This window comes from Nicrophorus vespilloides, unplaced genomic scaffold (assembly GCF_001412225.1).
Source record: "Nicrophorus vespilloides isolate i.1.1-1 unplaced genomic scaffold, Nicve_v1.0, whole genome shotgun sequence".
Taxonomy (NCBI): Eukaryota; Metazoa; Arthropoda; class Insecta; order Coleoptera; family Silphidae; genus Nicrophorus; species Nicrophorus vespilloides.
Window position 1 is genome coordinate 19,251 of NW_017096015.1, and position 25,623 is coordinate 44,873.

The following is a 25,623-nucleotide window of genomic DNA, read 5'->3' on the forward strand; positions in this document are numbered from 1 at the left end:
AAGTGTATTGTGTGTGTGTTTTTTCTTTCTTTTATGGTTGTTCTGTAACTTTTCTCCAATTGCAGTTTATTGTTTTTCTAGTATTTTTTTTTTACTTTTAAAACAATGATTTTATACATTATTGAGGCACTAATTAATATAGATCTTATTGGTATTTTAATATATATATATATTTAGTAGATATATATATATATATATATAGAAGATATGAATCAGTATTTTGTTTGTTTTTAAATTGTGTAAATAAAATAGTTTCGACAACAACGACGTTGAACATTATTATTATTAATATTATTATTTATCATTATTTTTATATTTTATTTTATTTTTTTGTAACTTTTTCTATATATTATTTGTTTTTTTGTTCAATGTATAAAAATATATAGGTATTGTGCAGTTCTAAGCCATTTCGCAAAGTACAGTTGGAAATGAGCATCATATTTATTATTATGTTTTGTTTGTATATATATATTTTTTTTTTGTTTTTTTTTGTTTTGTTTTAAGCTCTTGATCGTCTTCGAAGGCGCTTAATTGAAATAGACACCAAAGAGGTACTTGGGTGTTGTTGTTGGTTTTGTTGTAGTTGTTGTTGTTATTGTTGGAGCACCGACCGCGGCTGTGGGTACGACATACATGACCATAGTTCCGAAACACATTATTATTGTTCCCATTATACATTATTATATATTTATATATAATATAAAAAAATATGGTGTGAGAAGTGAGCTACTATTAGAGCAATGTACAGCAGCAGTAGCTGGGCTGCTCCTTCTCAGGACTAATGTTCATTTCGCGTACGATCTCTGCGAACACTTCGTTTACGTTGATTTTGTCCTTTGCACTGGCCTCGATGAAGGGGCAACTCCATTGTGTCGCCAAGCTGTTCCCGTCCTGGATGGTGACTTCGCGTTGGTGCTCCAGGTCCACCTTGTTGGCGACGAGCAGGATGGGTACCCTCTCTGTTCCTTTGACTCTGGTGATCAATTCCTTCATGGTCCTGATATCCTGGAAGGTCTGGTTGTTCGTCAGGCTGTACACGACCACGAACCCCTGACCATTCTTGATGTAGAGGTCGCGCATGCTGGCGAACTGCTCAGTACCTGCCGTGTCTAATATTTCCAAAACGCAGGGTGAGTTGTCTACCTCGATTTCCTTCCTGTAGAAATCTTCGATGGTCGGGTCGTATTTCTCCATGAAGCATCCCGACACGAATTGTACCGTCAGAGCACTTTTGCCAACCCCACCCGACCCAAGAACCACAACTTTGAACTCACGCATTGTTCTTATACTTCAAATCACCACAAGACGGTCGTAGTTCTAAGACACTCGGACGCACACATTCACTACTATCGGACTATTAAAAAAACTAATTGGTTCAGTGTTAGAGCTAAGGCGGATAATGAAAGCCATTTCATCAAGTCACAATCACGTCGCCATCTTAGTGTGTGGATGATCTCTGGGTGTTTTTGTGTAGAGCCACGAGGGGCCAACTGGAAACTCAATATTTGTTGGTGGGGAGAGCGGACACTCAATCTCGCTCAACTCAACTTTCGCACTAAATGCGACACCAACGCTCCCAGGATCAAACTGAAGCGAACTGCAACTACTTCCAGCTACCTCCACCACTCCCGAAAGCCTCCGATCATTCTCGTACCAAAACCTACTTCCCACGACATCTGTTGTCTTGAAACACTGTTCCTCCTACATCCACTTCTTCACATCCATACCTTCCAATTTCCATAACCTGATCTGCAACACACCGTACACTGTTACATCTATCCTTTTGTTCTGCAACTATTTAAATACTATATTGTACCACCATAGTTTTAATGTTAAATACTTCGGTATATTAACATGAAACTATTACTTGCACTACTTATATATTACTTGTACTTATCCAATATAACTTATATTACTATGAAAAGTAATCACATAAAATAGTAATTAATAATAGAAAAAACTAACAACCCCATGATAATAATGATTAACTAATAAACAATAATATTCAAACGTCTTCCATAGAACTTACATATCTAATAGAATGGAAGTAATTATTTTAAGAATTAAATGTATGTAATTGAATAAAATTAATACTTTTATTAGGTACAAAACAACACTAATAGTAATTAGTATAATAGAGACGAAGGTCAATATTTATGATATTTTAATGTTATATAATTAAAAAGTCATCTAACTTTATACAACCGAAAGATTTGAAAATATTTAGCATAATCATTAAGTTTAAAACTAAGAAATATAATATTTATTTAAACTTTTGATAATCTATCAGTGATTCGATTTGGTTCCATTAAAATCAATTTGATTTTACAAACAAAACTAATAATATTAAAATATAATGTGAAATTTTCTTCAACAATACCGAATTGTTAAATTGGGTATTCAATATGCACATTGTGCCGATTTGAGTGTACGGAATGGAAACAATAACCGGAAATATTTGATAAATAATTCGCAATAATTAGCAGTCGTGTGTCATATCATGCTCATTTACGTTCTGAATAAGAAGCAGATAACTAAAGTTCAATGCAAATGTAGTACAGGCAGCATTTTCTTTTTTCGAAATCCTGATCCATCCACGCTTGGGACTACCCACTAATTGCATTAGAAAGTCCTGTAGATAAACTGCACTTAATGACCAGCCAGATAAAGCAATCTGTAGATAGGATATGTTTGTATACTACATTGTAATGTATGCATAAAGATAATGATCCTGTTTTTATTGATATTTATTACATAATTTGGATGCGTGTACTAGCTTTGTGCGGGTGTAGTAGCAGTTGTAGTATTATGCAGGTCGCGACATCTTCCGTCCATAGTCTCATCCAATGTTTGTGCCTATTTTTTTTTGTCTGTTTTAAAATTAAGATCATATATATAAATAACATTGCGTAAATAGGTGTGGTGAAGCTCGCTAAAAGCCCAAATATTATGCCGACCATTGATTCCAATGAGTAGATGAAGTAGCCTTCATAGATAAGTAAAACAGGTATAACAGCTTACCAGGTATGATTTTTTAGCTGATTAGCTGATTATGAGTCATTGAAGTATTTCCAATTGGTTACTCATTGGTTACTGCATCAGTCTTGTTTGGTTGTTTGATGCAATAGTTGAAAATGTCCTATCCACCACCGCAGGGTACTCAATATCCAAATCAATACAACGCCAGTAAGTAAATATATCAATGTAACCGACTAGGAGCTACAGTATTTGTTTATTTAAAGATTATCCTCCAGCCCCACCACAGGGAGTTGGACAATATCCACCAGCACCACCAGGTGCCTATCCACCACCAGGATATGCACAACCACCAGGGTATAACCAACCGCAGCCTGTCTACAATCAACCCCCTGGTCCATATCCACCACCAGGGGCTGGTCAGTATCCACCACCTGGTGGATTCCCAGGCCAATACCAAACTCAGGGTTATGCACCTGTTGTGGATCAACCTGTAAGCCAAGGAGGAGGTCCAAACAGTATGTGTTTTGTTTTTTTCTTTTTGTTGTTTCCAAAACAAAAGCAACCCTTAAATGTACTTCTGTCAGTTATTCAGCTACACACATTTAATACCTAATTAAAGAACTGATAAGAGAGCAGATTAATAATATTTGATGTTAGATAAGACTACATTCTTATTATTTTCATTATTTGGGTAAAGATAATATAACTTGGTAAATAAGCATGTCCTCTTTATCAGTCACGTTTTGCTCTCTGCTACTGTAACATGGACAGCAACTTGGGGTTTATTAAAAAAAATTATAAATATATAAAGTCTAAGCTGAAGTCTATTTTTAAATCTAAGAATCCTAAGAAAAGCGGATATGACAAGTTGATTACTGAGGAAGAACAAAGGTGGTGCTTCATTAGTTTGAATACAGTGACCGGAGATAATAGTATTTGTTTTGTTTTGTTACAGGTGGTTGGATGCATATGCCGCAAGGTCCAGTGAATTGTCCACCAGGTTTGGAATACCTTACTATGATTGATCAGCTGCTGGTGCACCAGAAAGTCGAACTTCTTGAAGGTTTATTTATATTCTCTTTTATTTTATCTATATTACATTGCCTCTTTATCAATGTGTGAATAAACTCATTGTTTTCTTTAGCTTTAACGGGATTCGAGACAAACAATAAGTTTACAGTTAAAAACAGTATTGGACAAAAAGTGTACTATGCTGTAGAAACTAATGACTGTTTGACAAGGAATTGTTGTGGACCTATGCGACCTTTTGACATGATCATCATGGACAATTTCAGGAACCAAGTGATGCATTTACACAGGCCATTGGCATGTGATTCCTGTTGCTTTCCGTGCTGTTTACAAGTGAGCATTCCTTATCAACTGCATTTATACCAATAATTGATTGCTTTGTTATTCAGAGTATGGAAGTTTCCTCGCCGCCTGGCACAGTTATTGGTACAGTTGAGCAAGAATGGAGTATATTCTGTCCGACGTTCGCTATCAAGAATGCAAGCGGAGATACAGTGTTGCGTGTCGAAGGTCCTTTCTGTACAACCAGCATTTGCGGCGATGTAGAATTTAAAATCACTTCTTCTGATGGAAACACACAGGTTGGAAAAATTTCAAAAATGTGGTCGGGATTGGTCAGGGAGATGTTTACCGATACGGATTTCTTTGGTATCACTTTTCCTATGGATCTGGATGTTCGAATGAAAGCAGTTATGATGGGCGCCTGTTTCTTAATTGTAAGTCTTTCTATGGGAATACCATATACATATATTGCTAATGTCCTATATTCCAGGATGCTATGTTCTTCGAGAAGACTAATAACGGCAACGTGTGAACACAACAATGCAACGCAACAATTCCAATTCTTATGACAGCTTAGCTTTTCAGCAAAAAATTACTCTCTTTGTTTTTGTTTCTTAAAATTTTATAAAACTAAATTTAATATATACATATATATTTCTCTACTAACAAAAAATATATTCTATTAAGATACATTTTGTTGTTCCTTTGGCTTTATTCTTTTAATATTGAAATACTAAATTTCCTAAGTTATTTTCAATATTTTATAACATATTTCTAATTCATTAAATCATTTTAATATTTAAATGTATTACTCAATATTGCACATTTAATTAAAATGCTTTAAAAAGTACTTGTTCATTATGAATACATATTTTTTATATATTACTTATTTACTTACAGTGTATTCTGTTAGTATAACTTCAATCAACATTGTAATAAAGGCAATTCTATATAATTATTGCAAGGATAATGAGCAAGCAATATAGTATAAGAGAATATATGATATTGAAGAATGGCCTAGGTGTTGTAACCTTCATGAGTATTAGAAGAATTCAAGAAAAATTCTCTTTAAAAGAGTGGAAAGTAGGCAAACTGAGTGGCATGTATTTAATGATATAAGTTAGACTCGTGGTACAAGTATATTTATATAATGGATTAGACTAGGATAAAAATAAAACGATCGAAGGAATTGGATTGTCTATTTTGAAATGATCAAGATCAAAATATTAATAATTACACCATTTTTGTACACAACAACTAAATTATTTTTTCTTGAGTTTCGTCCAGAAATTCTTATTCGTTTTATGAATGAATGTCATCAGCGAATTCGCTAATGAAGTACAGATAAATACAAATGTCTTTCAGTTTCAGTTGGTAAAGAAACCGTAATAACAATTAATTAAATTAAAATACAACAAATTATGATATATCTAAATATAAAATTACAAACAGTTGACGACATACAGATTGATATGTGCTGAGTTTTATATTCGTAATTGGGAATACTTCTGCGTATTATACACGAATAGCGTGGGAAGAAGGCACGGGTAGGTCGTGAAGTTCAAATAACTTTTACATGGAAGCTTCACATCTCTTTCATTTATCTGTTTCCTTCTTGTAAAATGCGAAGAACAACTAATCAATACTTTAATACCCTTGAACTTCTCAATGTTTTTTTTTTACCTCTATAGGTTCTACGAGGTTCAAAGTACCGTGCTATAAATAATTGCATTATCTTTGAGTATAGCTAACCACGGCTAATATAAGAAATAATTGAGAATTAATAACATAAAATAAAACAAAAATAATAATAATTATAAATAAGTTAATTGTTCAGCTTATATACCTTAAAGACAGCCATTCCTTATATCTAAATCTCACAGTCGTTCTATAAAAATATATAACAAAGGAAACGATTGTAATCTTATTTTGTTTTTTTTTATGATTTGTAAATCATGTACATATGTACAATAAGAATTTTTAGTATATTAAGCCAGCTGTACTAAGTAGAAAAAAATAAGTTAATTTAAATTTGTTTTATGTCTATACATTGTCTCTGCAGGGAGGTAAGAGTGTAGTAGACTTGACTGTGTTTTCAATCGTTTGGCTCACATGAGTGGAAGACCTGTTGTGTCTCAAGTGACTTTGAACTAAGTGTCCGGCGGTCAAGGCGGCCATCAAGGATAGTTCACCAGCCAGGACTGTTGCGCAAACGATCCTAGCCAGTTGGCTTGCATTTTCACCGGGAAATTCTGAGTTTGCGCCTTTAACACCCAGCATCTCTAGGCAAGATGCTTGGGGCGGAAGAATAGTTCCACCGCCAATGGTGCCGATCTCAATCGAAGGCATCGTGCAGGTGATGTACAGATCTCGGCCGTCTTTACCCCATGGTTCCATTAACGTCATACAATTGCTGCTGCCCACATTTTGAGCTGGATCTTGACCTGTTGCTATGAAGATGGCTGTCACGACGTTGGCGGCGTGAGCGTTGTATCCTCCTATACTTCCGGCAACTGCAGATCCAATTAGATTCTTGGAGATGTTCACATCGACCAAAGCATCAACAGAAGTTTTGAGAACGTTCTGCACAATGTCAGCAGGGACAATCGCTTCACAGACCACGGATTTACCGCGACCTTCGATCCTGCAATGATGATACAGAGAGTTAATTGATGAATGCACAAGTAACACGGGTATAATTACCAATTGACGGCCGCCGGTTTTTTGTCGGTGCAGAAGTTTCCGCTTAAGCTGAGTATCTCCATTTCGGGGAATCTGTCGCGAACGAATTTTAAAGCCAGCTCTGTGCCTTTGGAGAGCATATTCATTCCCATTGCATCTCCGGTCTTAGCAACGAAACGTATGTATAACGATCTGCCGAACAAACGTATATGGATGCGCATCAATCTAGCAAATCTACTGCTAGAGTCGAAGCTGTTCTTGATTTGTTCGTAATTTTCTGGCCTTTCCATCCATGCAGCCGCTTCGCTTGCATGGTCCAACGAAGGGAACCTGACGACTGGACCTCGTGTCATGCCATCGGCGATGATCCTACTCTTAACACCGCACTGGAGCAAAGCCCGGCTTCCTCTGTTTGTGCTTGCTACTAAACATCCTTCAGTCGTAGCCATTGGCACGAATATTTTCTTGCCGTCCAAAAAAAGAGGTCCCGCAACTCCAACTGGAACTGGTAGATATCCGATGACATTTTCGCAGCACGCTCCCATCACCTATATTAAATTCAATTTTTAGTATTCTTTCCAATGATGATTTAAATTGATAACTTACTTTGCTATAGTCATAATTTTTATATGGTAAATTGGTAAGAGCTTGCGTAAAATTTCCTTTATGCCCGACCATTTTTCTGCGTATTCCAACACCGCGCTCACAATCATCAACCGCTTTCTCAACTTGATAAGCGGGGATGTATTTCTTCTCGATTAATAATAACACTTCTTCATCGTTCAGTGCCGCAGCTCCCAGGTTTGATTGATAAATGGATACGCATTCATTTAAGCTCCGGCTAGGCTTCGATGGTTCGGATTTAATAGCTACTTCAGCAACCGGTTCCGTTTGAACTTCTTTGTCTTGAGGTGCATCCTCGATATCCTGATTTTGTAGGAAAAATTGTTTCGGCTTGAAGAACGGCATCGGGGCAGCTGCGTTCATTATAATCTCTGGAATATCCTGCTTGGTTTCTATAAGACGCGCGCCCAGCTCTAATTCCTCCTTGTTTTCGAAAAAGATGAACTTCACAGCTAATGCTAGCAGCAGAATCAATATCACTATATGGTCTGCACTAAGGGTGACCCATCTAGAAGGTAATCGATCACAGGTAAAGAAGGCCTAAGGTGTTCGCGTTCAGACTTACTTCATAATATATCCATGAAAGGCGGCTTCGTCGGTGCGGTTTAAGGTCATACGTTGTTCGACGACAAGTGGTGAAATCGCGTCTTCTTCTTGTCTGAATGGCCACCAGCTTGAAAATAAAAATCCAAATAAGTCGTCTACCTATATATACTGAAATGCTATTGCCTAGAATAACATGAAACTGCTTGTACTATTTATCTCAGAACAAAAGCGATTTAAAAATATCCAGTGAGGTCACGACTCTGTGATTGAATATGAATGGATTCAAGCTAGGTGAGATTTACATTTTTAGATGGCTCTTAGTGATTTCATCAAAAAATGTTTTAAAATGTAACTAGGAAAGTTGATAACGATCGGTTGGTCCTTTCAAGGCAAGCTATTTCTAGCTTTTATTACCTGTGTGCATGTACGATCATGAGTCCGATAGCCATTATGATCTTCACCCTTTCCAAAACTGGATTGGACTTCTGGTCTTCCTCGTTGAGAGCGCGTGAGATGAGGGACCTCTTGATGTCCCGTTTTCCGTAGAGATTTGTGGTGCGTGACAACTGCGGGCGCGAGCTTGCGATTAGGGAGAATAAGTGCAAACGGTTTAGAAACTTACCTCTAAAATGAGGGACAGACATGCCGGGTAGAAAGTCATAAAGACTACGTAATTAACAACGACTGAAAGGCATGCGAAACAGGACAACATTTCGAGCCGGTGAACACCTACAATTAGAAAACGCATTCATTAATATTTCGGATGAGGATCGCGTATGCTCAGGTATGTTGCAATTAAATTGGCCATCCGAATAGAATACCTGATAGAGTTCCTACGCCTATGACTAGAGTTTCGACAATGGTATCCAGGGTGATGGTAGGACCGAGCACTGACATTCCTCTCGCGATATTACTTTTCACTTCGTTTTGATTCGAAGCGCTGAGTGCAAATTCCGCCAGCATCGCTGCCTTCGACAGATCAATTAATAGCAGGAAGAAAAACAACGCGTCTCTGCAAATATAAATGTTGGACGTTAGTACCCGGGGTTCGAAATAAAAAAGCTCTTTCTAATTGGCTTACTTCAATTCGGAGAAGTCAATGCGAAGGAAGTTCAATACCGTTGAGGTAAACACGAAGCTGGAGAAAACGGTGAACAAGCCTGCTATACCTAGTTTCAGAAGAATACATACAAATTATTTTAATAGAAATAATACAAAAGAAATATAGGACAAAACATCATTTCTAGGTACATGTAGTATTCAAGGCTGGTGTTAAATAAATTATTTGTTTGATTACAAGTTTGGTTGGGCAACAGTTGGATATTGACACCATTATGAGGCGATTATGCGAATCGCCGATGCGGAGAATATGCTTCATGGTTACGTCCCGATTTTAGTGATGTCACACGCATACACAGAGATACTTTCTCCGAGTCCTCTCGCGTGTCCCAACCTTGAATCATATTTTCACTTCACTTTCGCCAGCTACATACCTAGAATATACTTGGATCCGAGCCGGTGCAGATTGCAGAATTGATAGTAGCTATACAAAACTGCCAGGCATCGAATAACAGTCATCACAATCACATCCGCTGCATTGTATTCGGCCTGTAAATGGAAACAGCACGTTGAGAAGTTGCCGGTCGGAACATCATCTTCTTGTCAGCATCACTTACCTCGTTCAAACATCCAACACAGCTTCTAGTTGTCGGCTTCGGTATAGGTGCGTGCTGCTGCTGTTCTACCGTCAGCATGCATACTGTCAGCATAAGCGTCGCGACGATCACCTCCCATGGATGAGTTGCACAGAATTCCCCGTGAGCACGGAACAGGCGCGTCGTCATGGTCCTTACTTGCTACAGCACTTTCTGGAAGATACAGACTGAATGATTGACTGCGGTACACCGAATTTGGCAATGAGAACATTTACATTCCGCCGGCAATGTAAGCAGTAATAAAATAAAACGCTCCGGGATTTCCCTAAAGTGCGACAATATTACGTAAGCCGCACACGTATGTTTGAACTTGTGAGTTGAACTTGAAAGAAGACCACTCTTCCAAGCAAGTGATGTGATTCACTCGGGATAATATTCGATGCGCGCACAACTAATAAAGATTAATTCTGTTAGTTGCGTTTCGATGCGTGCCTGTGTGGGATTGTAGGGAAATAATGGACCGAAATAAATGCATCAAAGGCGCAGATGAAATCAAAATAAATCTTTTCACGTTTATTATTGGTTTATCGATCTCCTCTTTCATTCCCCAGACAAGGTGGTACCAAAAGAAACTTTCGAAAATGTTTCTCCTAAAGACATAATTCACTACTTTACGACTGTCCATCGAATGCCGAAAAGGATAGTTGAGCAGATCGAGAACTAGGAGGAAATGGTTGCGCAAATTTTTAACGACCTTACACTAGATATTTTCATGCAGCAGTGGCTGTGTTACGCAATCACGCTTAATGGTGAATCGATAATGAGTTCGGTATCTTGGAATGCGGTTTAACCTAAATCTGGGACTCGGAGATCCGAAGACCTGTTACCGGGGTTGCCGCAGGAACAGGTGCTTACGTGAATGGATCCACGCAGCACGAATTATCCTTAATGAAGAGATAAGGACGGCTTCGGTGTTCCTGGGGCATGTAGTACGCACGGTTACATAAAACGATGGACGGAGTCCAGTTCATTCAAGGTTGGCTGCTTTCTCCCGTAAGGCCATCGGCCCCGGCCTTTTTGGACCCAGACTTTTATTTGGTTGCAATGAGCTTAGAAAGCAGCCAAAGAACTAAGCAGTAGCAGCAGGAGCAACAAACAACAGCAACAACAAACGATCCTGAACGCATTTCGTTTCTATTTGTCCACCGTTTGCGCAATTCTTTTGTTCCTTTTGGTCTCCTCGTCGGTGCCTTTCTTTCTGCCGACTTCGCGGCTATTACGACATTTCGCTTGCATTGCTATACCACTTTCTGTTTCAATTAATACAGAGTGAAAACACACGATCTTAGGATGCGAAACTCGTTTTGCGACTCGAATCCAAAACGAAACGGAAAATGAAAGTGGATCCCCTGCCTTTAACCGCGCCAATGAACGGTAGGTGCTTACCGTACCCATAACAACAACAATAAACCTTTTTATTTTATTTCATTCAATTACTAAACGGAAAATACTGCGATGAGAATTCCAGCATTCCCAATATGTACTTTGCGTCTTCTTCATCTTTCTTTCCTCCGTATATCTTCAAGTGTCATAAACTATAAACTAATTGTAATTTAAATAAACGCTTCAAGGAATGCTCCGATGTTTACGCAATTTGTCCAACGATTCAGATAAATTTCCAAAGTATGGTTTATTTTTAGACATTTTTACATTGATAGAAGAAATAAATATGGAAATATCACGTTCAAAAACGTAGTAGCTTCAAGCAAATCCAATATATTTCCACGAAATTTAGGTTTCTAAATTTATATTTTCAATAAGCAGATATCGCCTTGATTGACCTCTGACCAATTCTAGAATTTTGCAAATATTCAGTTAATGCAAACAATTCGAACGAGTTGTTAAACATTCATTAACTGTTTGTTTTAATAGAGCAGATTCTGTAGAATATATCTTTATCTGCCGCAGACAACGGGAATACCGCACTCTCAACGTCTTGGAAAAAAAAAATGAAGTGTATGTTTATTTGGCTCTCGCTCAAGTGTATTTAGTAAAATGTAATGTGTTAAATACATTCGTTACGTTCCCAGAAAATCAAGTGGGCAGATATATATTTTTTGTTTGTATATCTTACAGAATTAGCATTTCGTGTTAAGATGATAAAACAGGTTTTTCCTTCTCCAATTCTGGCGCTCCAATTAACAGTTCCGCTGAAACATGAGATGCTTCCAAGTTAAACACATCTCTGAGAAAATGCAGCGCAATCCCAAAAGAAATGTATCATTCCAATATATTGCTCCTCCATCTAAATCGTGTGCTTGAAAAGTAGAAATCGTGTTCTTCGATACTGAACAATATCGCAATGCATAATTTAAATAAATTACTTTTTATTGTTTATTACAAAGGAAGTGAAATTTTAGAGAAATTCGGCAAAGATACGACAAACAACAAAACAAACATTTAACAACGGTTAATAAGATTGTTTTGCAAGCAATTTTAAGATGTTTTTCTTATAATGAGTTTCTAATTATTAATAAATATAGTCTAATGAAATGCAATTGCAACAGAGATGATAGTTCTATTTTATATTCTTGCTGTTGAATTGTTTTTATTCAGTTTCTATTGGGGAAATTCGAAGTCATTAAGTTCAGTCGAGCCAAACGATTTACGAGCGCCCACTTTACAATTGAGCTATGCTCGTTCCTTTTTTTTTCTTTTCTTGTGCGGTCTGTGGTCACCAACCCGCAGCTCTTTACCATAAGCTTGAATGCAACTATAATTTGGAATCATTTTTAGGAAGTAGCTGTAAATCTGGACGCGTTTTGGATGAATCCACACAATTAGAATCTAACACACTGTTACAACATTGGGTTGCGTAAAAATTGAATTCTCTCGTTCAAATTGTGACCTTCAATCAAAAGCACTTGACACTGTTAGTTTACTATTAATGTTTTATCTTAGTACTGACATATCCATAGCCCACTTCAGCGTGTATCAATAAACGGTTAAATATAAATCAATTATCGCCTAATGTAATAGGTATTAACGTTATGTAATACTTGTCGCTTTATCTAATCTCGAACGTTGATTATCTTCGTGTGAATATTAGATTATATCGAGGATTATCGCATTTAAGACCTATATCATTAGTACGAATAAATTGAGTAAATTTATATAAATGATAGATTTGTGAGGATCAGTTTGGTTGAAGGCTTCTTGAAATTGATACTGCTTAGGGCAGTAAAAAGTAGTGTGGAGGCTTTCACTGAACCAATGTGAAATAGGTTATAAATAGAGAAATAAATTATGGAAGGAGACTTTCGATGCTTCCTGGCGACACCAAACGAAACCTCGCCGTCTTCAAGCATTCACAATACACTTAATATTTTCGACGTTAACCCGATTTGGTATTGTGAATGAAAATCTACGGGCTTATACGTATCTGTCATATTAATAAAAGGATTTACGTAGACGCATACGTAAATCCGACGATGCACGCCTCACAGCTTAAGCGGCACTAAAAACAATACAGAAGAAGAGGCCAAAACGAAACGCAAATAAATAAACAAACGAACAGAAGAAGCAAAATAGACACGAAATATCAAAGTGCAGTTAGTGGAAAAACAAACATGATGATGAAATTAAATTATTCTATTCAGACATAAAAAGATATATGAATGTTACGCAACTTTATTTTTTCTTTTCCTATTTAAATGTTATGAAGACCTTGTCTCTTATTTTCGTGTTTCTGAAAATGGAGCACCAAATGCAATTAATGGAAGAGTGTGTTTTCATCAAAATATCAACAAACTTTTCATGTTTACAATTTTGGGGGACACTTGTCCGGAATACCTAATGGCATCGGGCACATTCTATCACGTATTGACACGGATTTCGGTGTGAAATATAACTGTGATCCTGACAGTGTACCAGTTTCGTGAGATTTTGATTGAGCCACGAACTAGCATTTCAATCTTCGGCGGGAAAAAAAAATTGCGACACACACATACATAAAGTGTGTATATATATATATACGTTCACTCACACAAGTATGGCCCTGACACCAAATGCAGTTACTTTTCTTATCGCTCTTTTCGAGCACAAATTGCGATGGTAAAAATGTTTGCCAATCCTTCTAGCTACGATTAGGTCAGGACTTAACTTGTAGATGGATGAAATCGTCCTCATCAACGGATCCTTCTAATAATCTTCGAGTAAACAGAAATGGTAGAGAATCGTGTACGGAATTCGCTTCGCCTCTTGGGTAACGTGTTTATTCTCCAAATTTAAACTCCTTCGAAACGGCCGATCGCAATATTTACTTGACATTTTCTGAAAAGTTGCTCAAACCCGATGCCGAACCTTTATGTGTAATAGCGGATAATTATAAACGCCGCGAGGTTTATTTGACTTGCAGCAGCACTATGTATCATCTCTAATAAATATTCCGAATTTATTCCGTACTAAAACACGAGACTAAACACTGCCGTTTCCTATTCGAAATAGCGCAATCCATCGTCGCTCTCCATCGTTCCAAGCATCGCGTGCACAAATGCAGTTCCCTAAGTATCAATACTAGGTCCGACTGTATACAACTACCGCAGTTTAGAGCATTTTCCACGTATTGTATCTTTTACTAATGTTTACAAACTGACGATTCGTAACCAGTTGCAAGATGTGCTCTAAAGAAATCACGACTACATATTTATATACATCCAAGTTTCAGATGAACCATCAAAATCAACGCCTCATCAAATAGATAGTTCTAGTACTCATTTGCTTAAATATCAATTACAACTAAGTCATTTCTATTTCATCAGAAAACTTAATTGATTCTACTTATTAAAATTCCTTCAATCTGAGCCAGTGGATATTTCTATCGATTGAATATATGGTTTATCTTTTAAGACAATAAGACACGTGCACATTTTCCTTTAGGATTAACAAAAATTGGTATTTTAATCCAAATAAAAGTGAAAAAACATTTACATATTCCATTGATTATCGAAAAATTGTGGTTATAAAACTCATCTTGTCTACGTCTCGACGAATCACAGTTGCTGCTATAAAGGTTTAAACAATTCTTATTGGTCCACGAATAGGAAATAAGAGATAAGACAGTAATAAAAATTTGGGCGATTTCTATAGGAAAATGTTTTTGCCTGTCTATGCGACGCGATAAAAATCAAAAGTTGCAGCTGCAAATCACATCGCTATATGCTAAACGAGGGATCGGTTATCCCCGGCTCTTTTCGTTCTTAACAATTCTATTGGCTCTAATAGTCGGGTCGGCCCACACAAACTATTGGTGGCTCATCAGTAAATATTTTTTGTTAACAGATAAAATCTAAGCATTTTAAATCTAAACCAATCGAAAATGGGCACCAAAATCAGTGCGTTTCCTTACAAATTAATTATTTTTACGTTGGATTAATCATAAATCCAATTTGCTATGTAAATGCATTACTTATTTAGCAAGTAAATTTTTATTGTTATAATTTTATGTAAAATTCTAGAATATTTTAAGTTTTCTTTTGTTTTTATAAACCCTAACGTTGCTCAAATTAAATTCTTAATACGAGCTGTTTAATAATTAAACAGTGAATATTCTTTAACGTTTATTACGACATTTATGTGTTGCCAAATGGATCATGTATATCCGTTATTAGCGCTTCGGGATGGTCGTTTTCGATATGTTCGGTAAATATTGCAACAAATTGATTAACATCTGTTATAGAATATTGTCAGGTGTCGTTGTAAAGTCACGGCCGTACCATCATAACGATATGGACCACTAAAATAGCTGTTGCCTCTTCCCTTTTGATCTTCACCAACACCAGATGGATTTTACGATCGCTGCAACAAATATGCCGCAGACCCTTCAAGTAACAAATTTCGTGTTATTTAACAAATCACGCGTAGGTCATTAAACTATCGATGATATCAAGAAATACTAAGTTTCCTCATAATAAATACAAAATTTATAAATACTTTGTTTTTATTTGCAAATTTTTGTATGAAGCAATAAACTAATTAATCTAATTATGAAACATTAATTAAAAATTTTACCTTGTTGACATTTTCACTGCAAGTAGAAAAAAGTCAATTCATCGTTAATTATTAGCTGTAATCAACATAATTTAAGTACAAAAATTTGATTCAGGATGTGGTTATGTTAATGAAGCTTCTAGTAGAGTTTTGAAAAAAAAGGAAACCTGTATGGATGAAAGAATTCCAATTCTACAGAAGATTAACTCTAAAAGTAATTCGAATGCAAAATAGATTTGAATACAGCATTAGAAGATGAAATAGAAAAAAAAAGGTAAGTTTATTTATTTTAGTTTGCAGTCGATGATGAATCAATAGACTTCTGTCGTCAGATGCCTTGGGAAATATTAAAATTAGAACATCTCCGCGTTTTATGTTTTCTTTTAAAAGAACTGCTGCTTAATGTGCTGTGGCACTTTCGGTTGAAAGGCGAATTCCTTCTTCATACAAAAGGAATGTCGACTCATATACGGCCCCGCGACAAAATACAAACAGCTTTTTTCCCTTCATCTTTGTTTGTTTTTTTTTTCAGTATTTCGTTATTTTGTCTACTTTTGGTATCCCGAGAGATGAAAAACGTATCGCAATTGATTGGAGCACGGAAATGTTGTTTATAAACTAGCGCTGATAACGCTCGAGCACAGGAAAACCCTTTGTACTAGGTCCTAACAACTAGGTGGTAGTTCCATCCTACAGGAGACGCGCAGTCGTAGCAGTTATCTCAATCCTCGTGGGATTTAAAAATAACTATCAACCGGTCTCCGAGCTGTTGCATAACTTCTCCTCTAACAAGGCCGGACCGCGCAGTCTGAGCGATCCGAAAGTTTGCTCAGCAATGATTCAAATACAAGCCGCCGCGGGGAATCCCCACAATCCATCTGTCAAAATTTACCGATAGTAGGAATTTTGTTAAATTTCAACAAAAAATAACTTATTGTACGATTTCCAATATTATTTATTTCAGTAGAAAGTTTGAAATTTAATCAATTCATAAACCTGTTGAATGACCTATTGCAATATTATCTTATATAAAAAAATAAATAGTTTAAAATCGCATTGAAATATCATGCATACAAAATAAATAGCTTAAGATTACTTTTAAATGCAATTAATTATAAAATAATTGTATAGATAATTAAAGTTATAAAAAAATGATAAACTAATGAAATACTGACCTATTGCATTGTTGAATTGCATACAAAAAAAAATACTCTTTAGATTTCTCAAAATTGTGAAAAGCGTATCTAATATCATGAAACGATCCTTGATAGAAAATTTAATGATTCTTAAACATCTGTAGTATAACGTTTATAACCTTCGGATCATTACGAAGAAGAAATGAACTTCGAATTGAACAAATTGATAATTATATTAATTAATGAATCTGTCTAATCATTTATGTTCATAAAATTTTATAATTGTAATTAATTAATGCAACTTGAAAACATTTAGAAACAATCGAGAATAATTAATTAAATGAATAAAAGTCAAAAGAAATTGTTATTGCTTAAATCGTTATGTGCATAATAATTTAGTTGCAGTTTGTAATTTGATTTTTTAATTAATGAAAATTATAATGCTTATTAACAAGCAATTTTATGAAATGTTTTTCTATTTATAGTTATGAAATTATAAACAAACAAAAACAGTAAATTATGTAACAAAAAGAAATTTTGATCAATTTTCATTACATTTGCTTTTTTCACGTGAATAAGATATAATTATATATTTTATTTTCCTGTGACAATAAGTGCTATTGTTTCATTTTTTGCGAACGTGGATCAAAACTATCCACATGACAATTTTTGTTCAGAAATATTATATTCCATATTCTTAATTAAGTAGACTTATACATTTAAATTATTAAGATGATTCTTGAAAATGTTGTAATTTTCAACCAAAAAAAAATAATTACGTAACAAACAAATATGAGATACATTTTCAATACATTCGTACTTTTTTCACACGAATATGAAAGCAATTACAAAACTTGGTAAGAGTACTTTTACAATTTTATACTGAAATATTCATTGTTAAAATTTTCCATTATACTAATTAAATACATGTTTAATCATGTACACGTGTACAATTAATTTGGAGAAACCGATTATTCGAACAATGCTGTATTTAAATTATTAAGATGATGCTTCTTGAGAATGTTGTAATTTTCAACTCAAAAAAAAAGAAGAAGTTGTATGTAGGAAGCAGACTTTGGAACCACTTGGTGGGAAGGACTTTTGGCGAGCCTTCGGAATACCGTTAGAAGTATATTAATTATGGAATACGAGTGGAACGTGTCTTGGTCATGCTTTTCGGGCAAACTTTCTTCCACGTCAAACAATGCTCGGAGCTGTGTGTATCCGGACTCAAATCGAAATGAGAGAGAAAAAAAAAATGCAAATGACAGTTATATAAAATCGAAATCGTAGGAAGAGCGACACGTGTTCGGATGGGAACGCGCACGCCGGTTTTTCTTCTTTTGGTATGTGCATGTGTGGTAAACGAGTCCTCAATACGGTAATTTTACTCGTTTCCATCACACACGAACGTATCTTATTTTTTTTTTGTGTTATTCCTACCATCAAAGAGAGACAAACAACACGAGATTCATCAGCGTTTTTCCGGTGTCCATCTCATAGAGTTATCAAAGTTTTTTTTATCAAAAGCGTTGCAAAAACCTGAACAAAGCTACGCTTACCGAACTAAATATTTTATTGTTGTAATAACATTGAAATTGTTTTCAAAGCGAACTTTTTTTTATTCTACGTCAGTTTTTACCATAATTATTCAAATATCTCAAACTATGAAATGTAAAAGCAATTAACCTCGGTTTATAGCCTTCTGTACTGCTTGAAATTGCATAACAAACGCTATTAAACAAATACGTATAAAAAAACCAACAAATTTATTTGAATCGTTTTTATTATTTTTCTATATGATACACTTCTCTTTTCATATTTACGTTAATCATAGCCTTTAACAATTGCAAAACGTTTTATTTAAACATCCTATTATTTACATACATTACATTCTTATCTCAATACTAAGAATATATATTTTTTTTAATATAAAACTAAGTAAGTAATTATATTATTTATACTTTTTACATGTCTGAAACTTTTTACGAAATTAATTTAACAAATATAAAATGATTTACAAAAACAAAAAAAATCAAAACTGAATGAAAAACAAATTATGTATTCATCCGAAGTGTGCTCAGGATAATCGTAGCAAAGTCACGTACAAATCGGCAAAAACAACGACATCCCTGAAAATAGCATAAGCTAGCGTTTTAATTAAGATAACCATCGTTGTTATACCGGCAATTTTAACAAGAAGCGCGCATAGAAGCAGATGAAAAGAAAATAATAAGATATGAAAACAACTGGACGATGAATAATACATAAATAATGATCATGGACGGCGAACAACATAAATGCATGTCGACTTTCACGAGTTTCACACAAGATTCACTTTTTATTTTCGTGTTTCACTATCATCATTTGTTACGCAACGTGATTTAATTAGAAACTACTACGATACTTTAAAAAAAATATATATTGTCGCAAAGCAAAAATTATATCCATCCAATGCAATTTATCAAGAAAAAAATAAATAAATAAGAACGAAGTGTAATTGTTGCTATTGGACACTTCACACGCATTGCGTACATTTTTTGCTGATCGTTTGCGAAAAGCATGGGACACAAAAAAATGTTTAATTCCAACTTGATGAAGCAATTTACGTTATGTGTATAATTGAAGAATATTGTGTATTATTAACTAAAACGTTTTAATGACTACATTACTGTTAAACGTGGTTATGTATGACACAAACAGGTGTATATTACTTTTTCAGTAATTTGAGTAAATATAATTCGATAATTCGGTTTATAAATCATTATGTTGAGAAAATTCACTCAACTATTATATAATTAATTAATTAATTGATTAATTAAATAGTTTATGCATTACAACAGTATAAATTAAATACAATATTAAATATTCTAAATGCATACATTCCATGTAAATTCGCCGCAAAACAGAAACGTGTGGTTTGCTAGTACAGGTATCCCCCAAATTACGAATTCCCGGACTTACGAACAAAATTCTAAAAGCTCTAACTTGTTACAAAAAGATATATAGTGATAAAAATTAACTGTCCAAACAAAAATTGATAATTTCTTTAATAAAATATGCAGTTGTTTCTTTCGTTTCGTCATTTTTTATTAAATAATTTTGATGTCTACATTGAAAAGTATTTTTTTTTAAATTTATGCAGTCAGTAATATTTATTTTCTAACATATATAAAAGTAAAAACCATGATAAAGTGTGGTAAGATAATTATATTTTGAAATTTTTAAAATTCCCCCGACTTACGAACAACCCTTTGGAACAGAACTAGTTCGTAAGTTGGGGGATATTTCAGGAGATGGACCTGTAGATGGATATTTCAAAGTTGTGGTTTTACACTTTGAACTTTGTCTTCTTGACAAAATTCGATTATACATTTTTTAAAACTGTAATTCAAACTGTAAAATTATTTGAATCGACGGTTGATGTTGAGTGCTTGTAAATATCGAAATGTTACTTCTAATTAAGCGTTAAAAAATTAGTGTGCAATTCGTGTTGATATCCTTGACCTATTTGAAATTTGGTTGACACTATAATTGTGACAATTCGAAAAGTAATCAAACAAATTAATAAGAAGAGGTAAATATTCAAATATATATATATATAAAAAATAAGAAGTTTGTTTTCCATATTGATTATCGTTAGTCGAAATGATTTAACTGTTTAAATTCAATGCCATATTGCGAATATATAGGACCTCGATCTACAAAATGTTCGTTGCCACCAAAATATTTGTTAGCATAAAAATATTAGTTTCTTATAAAAATCTAAATATATATGCAGATTTGTATTGAAAAATCAATTAGGCAAATACTTTAAAACTAGGTGGTCCTGTCATGTTTTCTTTTCTTAGCGATTGGAGACCCAGAGCAACGTGTGCACTCTATTCGTCACGTATATATATATTTCTTCTTTCTCCTTTTTTTCCATCCGGTGTTGATATTAAGCAGACCCCAAAGTGGCGGGTCATAAGGATACCTAATGGGTCTAATTGTGACAGCTCGTAAAGTTTCCAAAAAAACACTCGAGCACAGTTTTCAATTGTAATTCAATAAAAAAGAAAACTATAAATAAGTATAATGAATTCAAACAATTCTGCATTTAACCTAATAGACATTAAATGTAATTTATAGTAAATAATAATTATAATTTTATTTTTTCCCCATCACAATAATTGCATATTTAATTACAATACAAAATGTGGTCTAATTAAATTGTGCAATTTGGGCTAAGATACAAAGGTGAATTATGTAAATGATATTGAAAACAAATGGAAACCAATCATCATTCACTTTCGGACAACATTGTTTGTGAAAGTTTCTATTTTCTTTCCGCACGTTTCCTTCCCCTGACATCATTTACATTATTTAACCCCAAGTTTAATAAATAGGTTTTCATTAATATTTGTTGTTTTTTTTTCTTCTTCTTTACTTTCAAATCAATCTCTGTTTCCTTCTTCTCGTTAAGAAAATTCAAAGTGACATCAACATAAGTCACTGCTTACGCAACGTTCCGGTTTCTAAAGAACGCACATTTTGTATGTTTTTTCGGGTGTATACGATCCAAAGGAAAGAAATCGTACGATTTCTTTCATCCGCACCGGAAATTAATGAATTGCTTAATGGATTGTTGTTGGTAATTAGACGTTATTTCCGAAATGTAACGCAATTCGGAACGAGGAAACCGTGAAAATAAGGCTAATGTTTGTCAAAGGAAAATGGGCTGATGTTAATGCAATATTCACAAGAGAACAAAACAATTGATTTTAAGTGGAATGAAAACCTAGTTTGCGTTTTCACTTTATCCATCAATACAAAGCAAATTCATCAATTGAAAACATCAAGTTCATAATTATATAAACGTAATTTAAAACTTTTCTACAATTGAAAAAAATAAATTTCTCAAAAATCATTTCACAATGATGTAATTATCATCAAATAATTTCATTCTGAATTGATATATCAAAAAATTGAATAAACATAAATTGATAAAATTCATTTTTTTAATATTTCGATGTCAAGTTGAAATGAAACAAAAATTACTTTCTGCAACTGATCTAAATTTGCACGAGAAAAATAAACGAAGAGATACGTAAATTAAATGTTTGTTTATTTACAAGGCGCATACTTATCGAAACTTATTTTTAACTCGATAAACCATATTCTGTGTAGCTTTATTAAATTTGTTTCAAATTCATAAATAATTATATTTTTTAAAATTGAGTACTTTGAATAGTTGAGGGATATAATTGTAAGTAAAAGAAGGTTTTTCGTATTGAAGTTGTTATTTGTTTGAGAGAGTTAAGGAATGATTTAAAAGTTTCTATGGAATTTGGAATTGGTTGGTTCTTGGAGGAAATGCGGTGTATTGATAAACGATGTAATTTACCTTAGATTATCTTAAAAACAGGAGGACTGTGGTGCCTTTGCAGGTGAAGAGTGTCATCCACAAACGCACTTAGAACCACGAGTAAAGAGGTCTGAACCGTACTGAGTGACCGAGACCGCGGCAGTTTGCGACTGTCTACTTCTTGTAAACGCTCTCTCTAATCATTCTTGGGCTTTACTAACGCAGACCGTGCAGCATTCGGCTCCGGTCGGCCCCCGAATTTCAACGTGTGAGGCGGCGATTCATCATGGTGCAATAGGCACATACCAAACGATAAACAATAATAACAATCGTGTTGGAGGCGGGACGATGCCGTAGGAAGAGGCCATCATCCATCCACGGATCGGAGGAGGTGGCGGCGACATCAGTAAACGAAAAGATGATGAAGGTAAAACAAGAGCACTCTATGTGTCTTTATATAATTAGCCTTGCGATCGGATCAATGTCTAGGCCGGGAAAGGCCCCCGCGTCCCTAGAAAGTCCACCTCAGGGAGTTATATAACGTCGGATTTAGAAACAGCTGAGGAGCAAGCGAGAGAGAGCAAAACACATGGAAGCGTGACAGAAGAGAAACAACAAAAAAAAACTAGAAGAAGAAGAAGAAGGAAAAAGTAGTGGAAGCGGATGGTGCGAAAGAAAGAAAGAAAGAAGGATGGATGGAATGCCTAATTGGGGTTCTCGCACTTTCTCCTGAATTCACGCGACCAATTAATTTCATTCAACGGCATATGTTGAATTGGAAATCTCCGAGGTTTTTGAACCAATAAAGAGTCTATAAGGATTATAGAGGTGACGGGGGCGGCAAGGGTACGCGCGCTTCGCTTTTTCGGCGGCGCCAGATGGATTTCTTGGAATTTTTAACCGCGAGGGGATTCCCCGGTTTCCGCCGCCACCGGATAACCGGCGGTGGCGCTGAAATAATGTGATCGAAATTCGAAATCTAGTAGGTGATTTCACTTTTGATTTCGATTCCATGGATGCCGGAATCGGAGTGTTCCCCTATGCATTTCTCCACCAATACCGGTATTTGTTCAATTCCAACATTTCTATGAGGTGATGTCAGTTCCTTTGATATATTCTAAATTTGTAAATCTATTACTATTATTCTATAGTCGTTAATTAGCTCAAAATCATATTGGAATGTTATTTTCATCATAGAAACATTAACTAGTTTAGTATAAAATCACCACAATTGGTATTCAATAGATATACTTTAATTGTTGACATTTTACCAAAGCCTTGAATCATAAAATTCTAGTCATTACAAACATTACTATAAAATCTCGTTAATTTGTATTCAAAACAATTACGACATTCGATAATTTTAAATATATAATTATTAACATTGAATCTATGCTTTGAATGAGAAACTTTTATTAATTGCAATCAATTTATACGGAATTTCTTAGTAATTTGAAAACATAACACTATTAACGAATGTTTAAGAGGTTTGTATTGGAAACTTCAATAACTATTTAATTGATCTTGCGTAGAGAAAATTGCCTGTTATTCACTATCCAATAACAACAATCTTTTAAAAAAAACATATGCCTTTGAGTATCATTCTCATTTCTGGAAAAAGCATTTTTTTTATTTGGATTTGATCGATTCTAAGAGTTGTTAGCACCAATGTTTATAAAGTTGTATGGTGATTTTATACACTTAGACTTTCACATTTATAATTTTTAAATATAACTAGTCGATAACATCTACATTTAATTAAAGAATAATCAAGGTTCCAGCAGTAAGTCTGCTCTCTGTTTATGATATATCGTTTATCAATGAACGTACAAGTTTTGAGGACTTCTACTACTATTTATTTGCATTTACGTCGGAATTGTTTTTATTATTCACCATCTAGAAGATGTTTACTCGGATAATATCTATTTATACCTTTCTCAGGAAGCAATTTCATTATGTTCTATTTTGAAAATACTATTTTTCTCAACTTATGCATTCCGTCAAGAATGCGTTTGTTATTGAAGTTACCTGCATCAATGTATGCAATGAATAACTCATATATTTTTAAATAATTAACGATTAATCTGTGTTCAATGGAAAAGTTAATTAATAAACCTTCTTATCATTGGTAATGTCCATAATACCGGTATCCGTAAAGTATAAATACCGGTTTAAAAAGAGAATCGAAACATTGTAACTATTGCCTCAATAGGTCACGCGCGAAATCCATTCGATGTATAACCTTGAAAGGATGCCGATGATTTGCTCTATTTATGATATTATTCTTTCGACATTAATGTTCATTTCGTTTCTTTCTACAATAATAATGGTGGTACAAGTACAGGACATAATACATCTTTAATAGCTCAATTATTTCTGAATCAAGTTTTTCTTGGACAGACGTGTCACATATTTAGATCAAGGAGGAGATTTCCCTCGTCAGCAAGGACGTTGGCGAATTAGTGGACTAGAAGGCCTCCTCTTCAGTTTTCGCACCAATTTGCGGAATCTTTCCGAAATAAACATAATTTGACATTGATACGTGCCGAATTTATGGTCGTGTTAACAAGATGCAAAGGTCTGGGGAAACCAGGATTTCCTCAAAACAAATTTACTTGGAAGGTCGTGTTCTGCATTTTGAATGTTCTGTTGCTGGGGGAGTCGGAGTACGAGTCCGAGCCACTAGCAACTACAATCATATATATATATGTTCTTTTGCTGACCAGCAGTTTTCCAGCAGCGTGACCCAATGCGTGAGATAATTAAAAAGCGTACACGCGTTCCAATATTGCACATTTCCTCCTTTCGTTCGATCACCTAAAGGGTGTTACGAAATCGCCCTGGAAAGCACACGCGAACTTCCTCAAATCGCGTTGCGCAACGCAAAAACTCGGACAATCCCACCTATAGCAATGTGACATAGACAACAAGCAGTGTGAGAATGGATATGTTCAGAGATTGTTTATTTAAGGTTAGGTGCACAGCCGATACGTCCAGAGGTGAAAATGAGTTTCGCATTTTTTTTTAGAACCTCACCTCGTCAATGGTTTAAAGGTTGGTTATTCTCCACGATGGTCAGCAGAATGCGCGTGCATCAGAGATCGCACATAGCGTAGTTGATGTTGATGCGCTGATGATGGTGATGATGCACTCACCGGACACCTTACTTCTCGAATGGATTTGCTCGTTATAGGTTCCTTGTCCCAACGTTATCTCAAATGTATTATGCAACAATCGGGGTTCAAAAAATGAACTATGTTTGATATATTCATCCATTTAAATACTATTTATAATA

At 34.9% G+C, this 25,623-nt stretch overlaps 3 protein-coding genes across 8 annotated transcripts; 1 reads left to right on the forward strand and 2 right to left on the reverse strand.

The window, feature by feature from the left end:
- Window positions 1-471: 471 nt before the first annotated feature.
- LOC108569167 (ras-related protein Rap-2b) lies at window positions 472-1,618 on the reverse strand. Its single transcript, XM_017930610.1, has one exon. It carries the CDS (start codon window positions 1,276-1,278, stop codon window positions 733-735), a length of 546 nt encoding a protein of 181 aa, XP_017786099.1. The 5' UTR covers window positions 1,279-1,618; the 3' UTR covers window positions 472-732.
- A 1,202-nt stretch (window positions 1,619-2,820) lies between these two features.
- On the forward strand, window positions 2,821-4,950 carry LOC108569168 (phospholipid scramblase 2). 4 transcript variants are annotated; one of them, XM_017930615.1, is made up of 7 exons: window positions 2,821-3,007; window positions 3,067-3,186; window positions 3,243-3,494; window positions 3,935-4,042; window positions 4,124-4,341; window positions 4,398-4,724; window positions 4,781-4,869. In XM_017930615.1, exons 2-7 carry the CDS (start codon window positions 3,135-3,137, stop codon window positions 4,820-4,822), a joined length of 999 nt encoding a protein of 332 aa, XP_017786104.1. In that variant the 5' UTR covers window positions 2,821-3,007; window positions 3,067-3,134; the 3' UTR covers window positions 4,823-4,869. The 4 variants fall into 4 exon arrangements, with proteins under 4 accessions (XP_017786104.1, XP_017786103.1, XP_017786102.1 ...); XM_017930614.1 differs by having other exon boundaries at window positions 2,823-2,981; window positions 3,025-3,186; XM_017930612.1 differs by having other exon boundaries at window positions 2,829-2,981; window positions 3,039-3,186.
- A 617-nt stretch (window positions 4,951-5,567) lies between these two features.
- LOC108569169 (3-hydroxy-3-methylglutaryl-coenzyme A reductase-like) lies at window positions 5,568-25,623 on the reverse strand. Of its 3 annotated transcripts, none has more exons than XM_017930617.1 (11): window positions 25,484-25,623; window positions 9,819-10,010; window positions 9,636-9,750; window positions 9,224-9,311; window positions 8,964-9,154; window positions 8,765-8,871; window positions 8,557-8,708; window positions 8,162-8,269; window positions 7,579-8,104; window positions 6,994-7,520; window positions 5,568-6,934 (listed from the first exon to the last, which is right to left on the reverse strand). In XM_017930617.1, the coding sequence occupies exons 2-11, from the start codon at window positions 9,984-9,986 to the stop codon at window positions 6,334-6,336; spliced, it is 2,583 nt and encodes an 860-aa protein (XP_017786106.1). In that variant the 5' UTR covers window positions 9,987-10,010; window positions 25,484-25,623; the 3' UTR covers window positions 5,568-6,333. The 3 variants fall into 3 exon arrangements, with proteins under 3 accessions (XP_017786106.1, XP_017786105.1, XP_017786107.1); XM_017930616.1 differs by having other exon boundaries at window positions 25,365-25,623; XM_017930618.1 differs by lacking the exon at window positions 25,484-25,623 and adding an exon at window positions 22,368-22,443.

Bases quoted from the DNA above. Each gene is read 5' to 3' on its own strand.
- LOC108569167 (XM_017930610.1), bottom strand. From the start codon at position 1,278: ATGCGTGAGTTCAAAGTTGTGGTTCTTGGGTCGGGTGGGGTTGGCAAA.
- LOC108569168 (XM_017930615.1), top strand. From the start codon at position 3,135: ATGTCCTATCCACCACCGCAGGGTACTCAATATCCAAATCAATACAAC. The intron at 3,187-3,242 runs GTAAGTAAATAT...GTTTATTTAAAG, and splicing joins TCCAAATCAATACAACGCCA to ATTATCCTCCAGCCCCACCA. The intron at 4,043-4,123 runs GTTTATTTATAT...TGTTTTCTTTAG, and splicing joins GAAAGTCGAACTTCTTGAAG to CTTTAACGGGATTCGAGACA.
- LOC108569169 (XM_017930617.1), bottom strand. From the start codon at position 9,986: ATGACGACGCGCCTGTTCCGTGCTCACGGGGAATTCTGTGCAACTCAT. The intron at 9,312-9,635 runs GTATGTAGCTGG...TTCTGAAACTAG, and splicing joins CGGATCCAAGTATATTCTAG to GTATAGCAGGCTTGTTCACC. The intron at 6,935-6,993 runs GTAATTATACCC...TCATCATTGCAG, and splicing joins AAACCGGCGGCCGTCAATTG to GATCGAAGGTCGCGGTAAAT.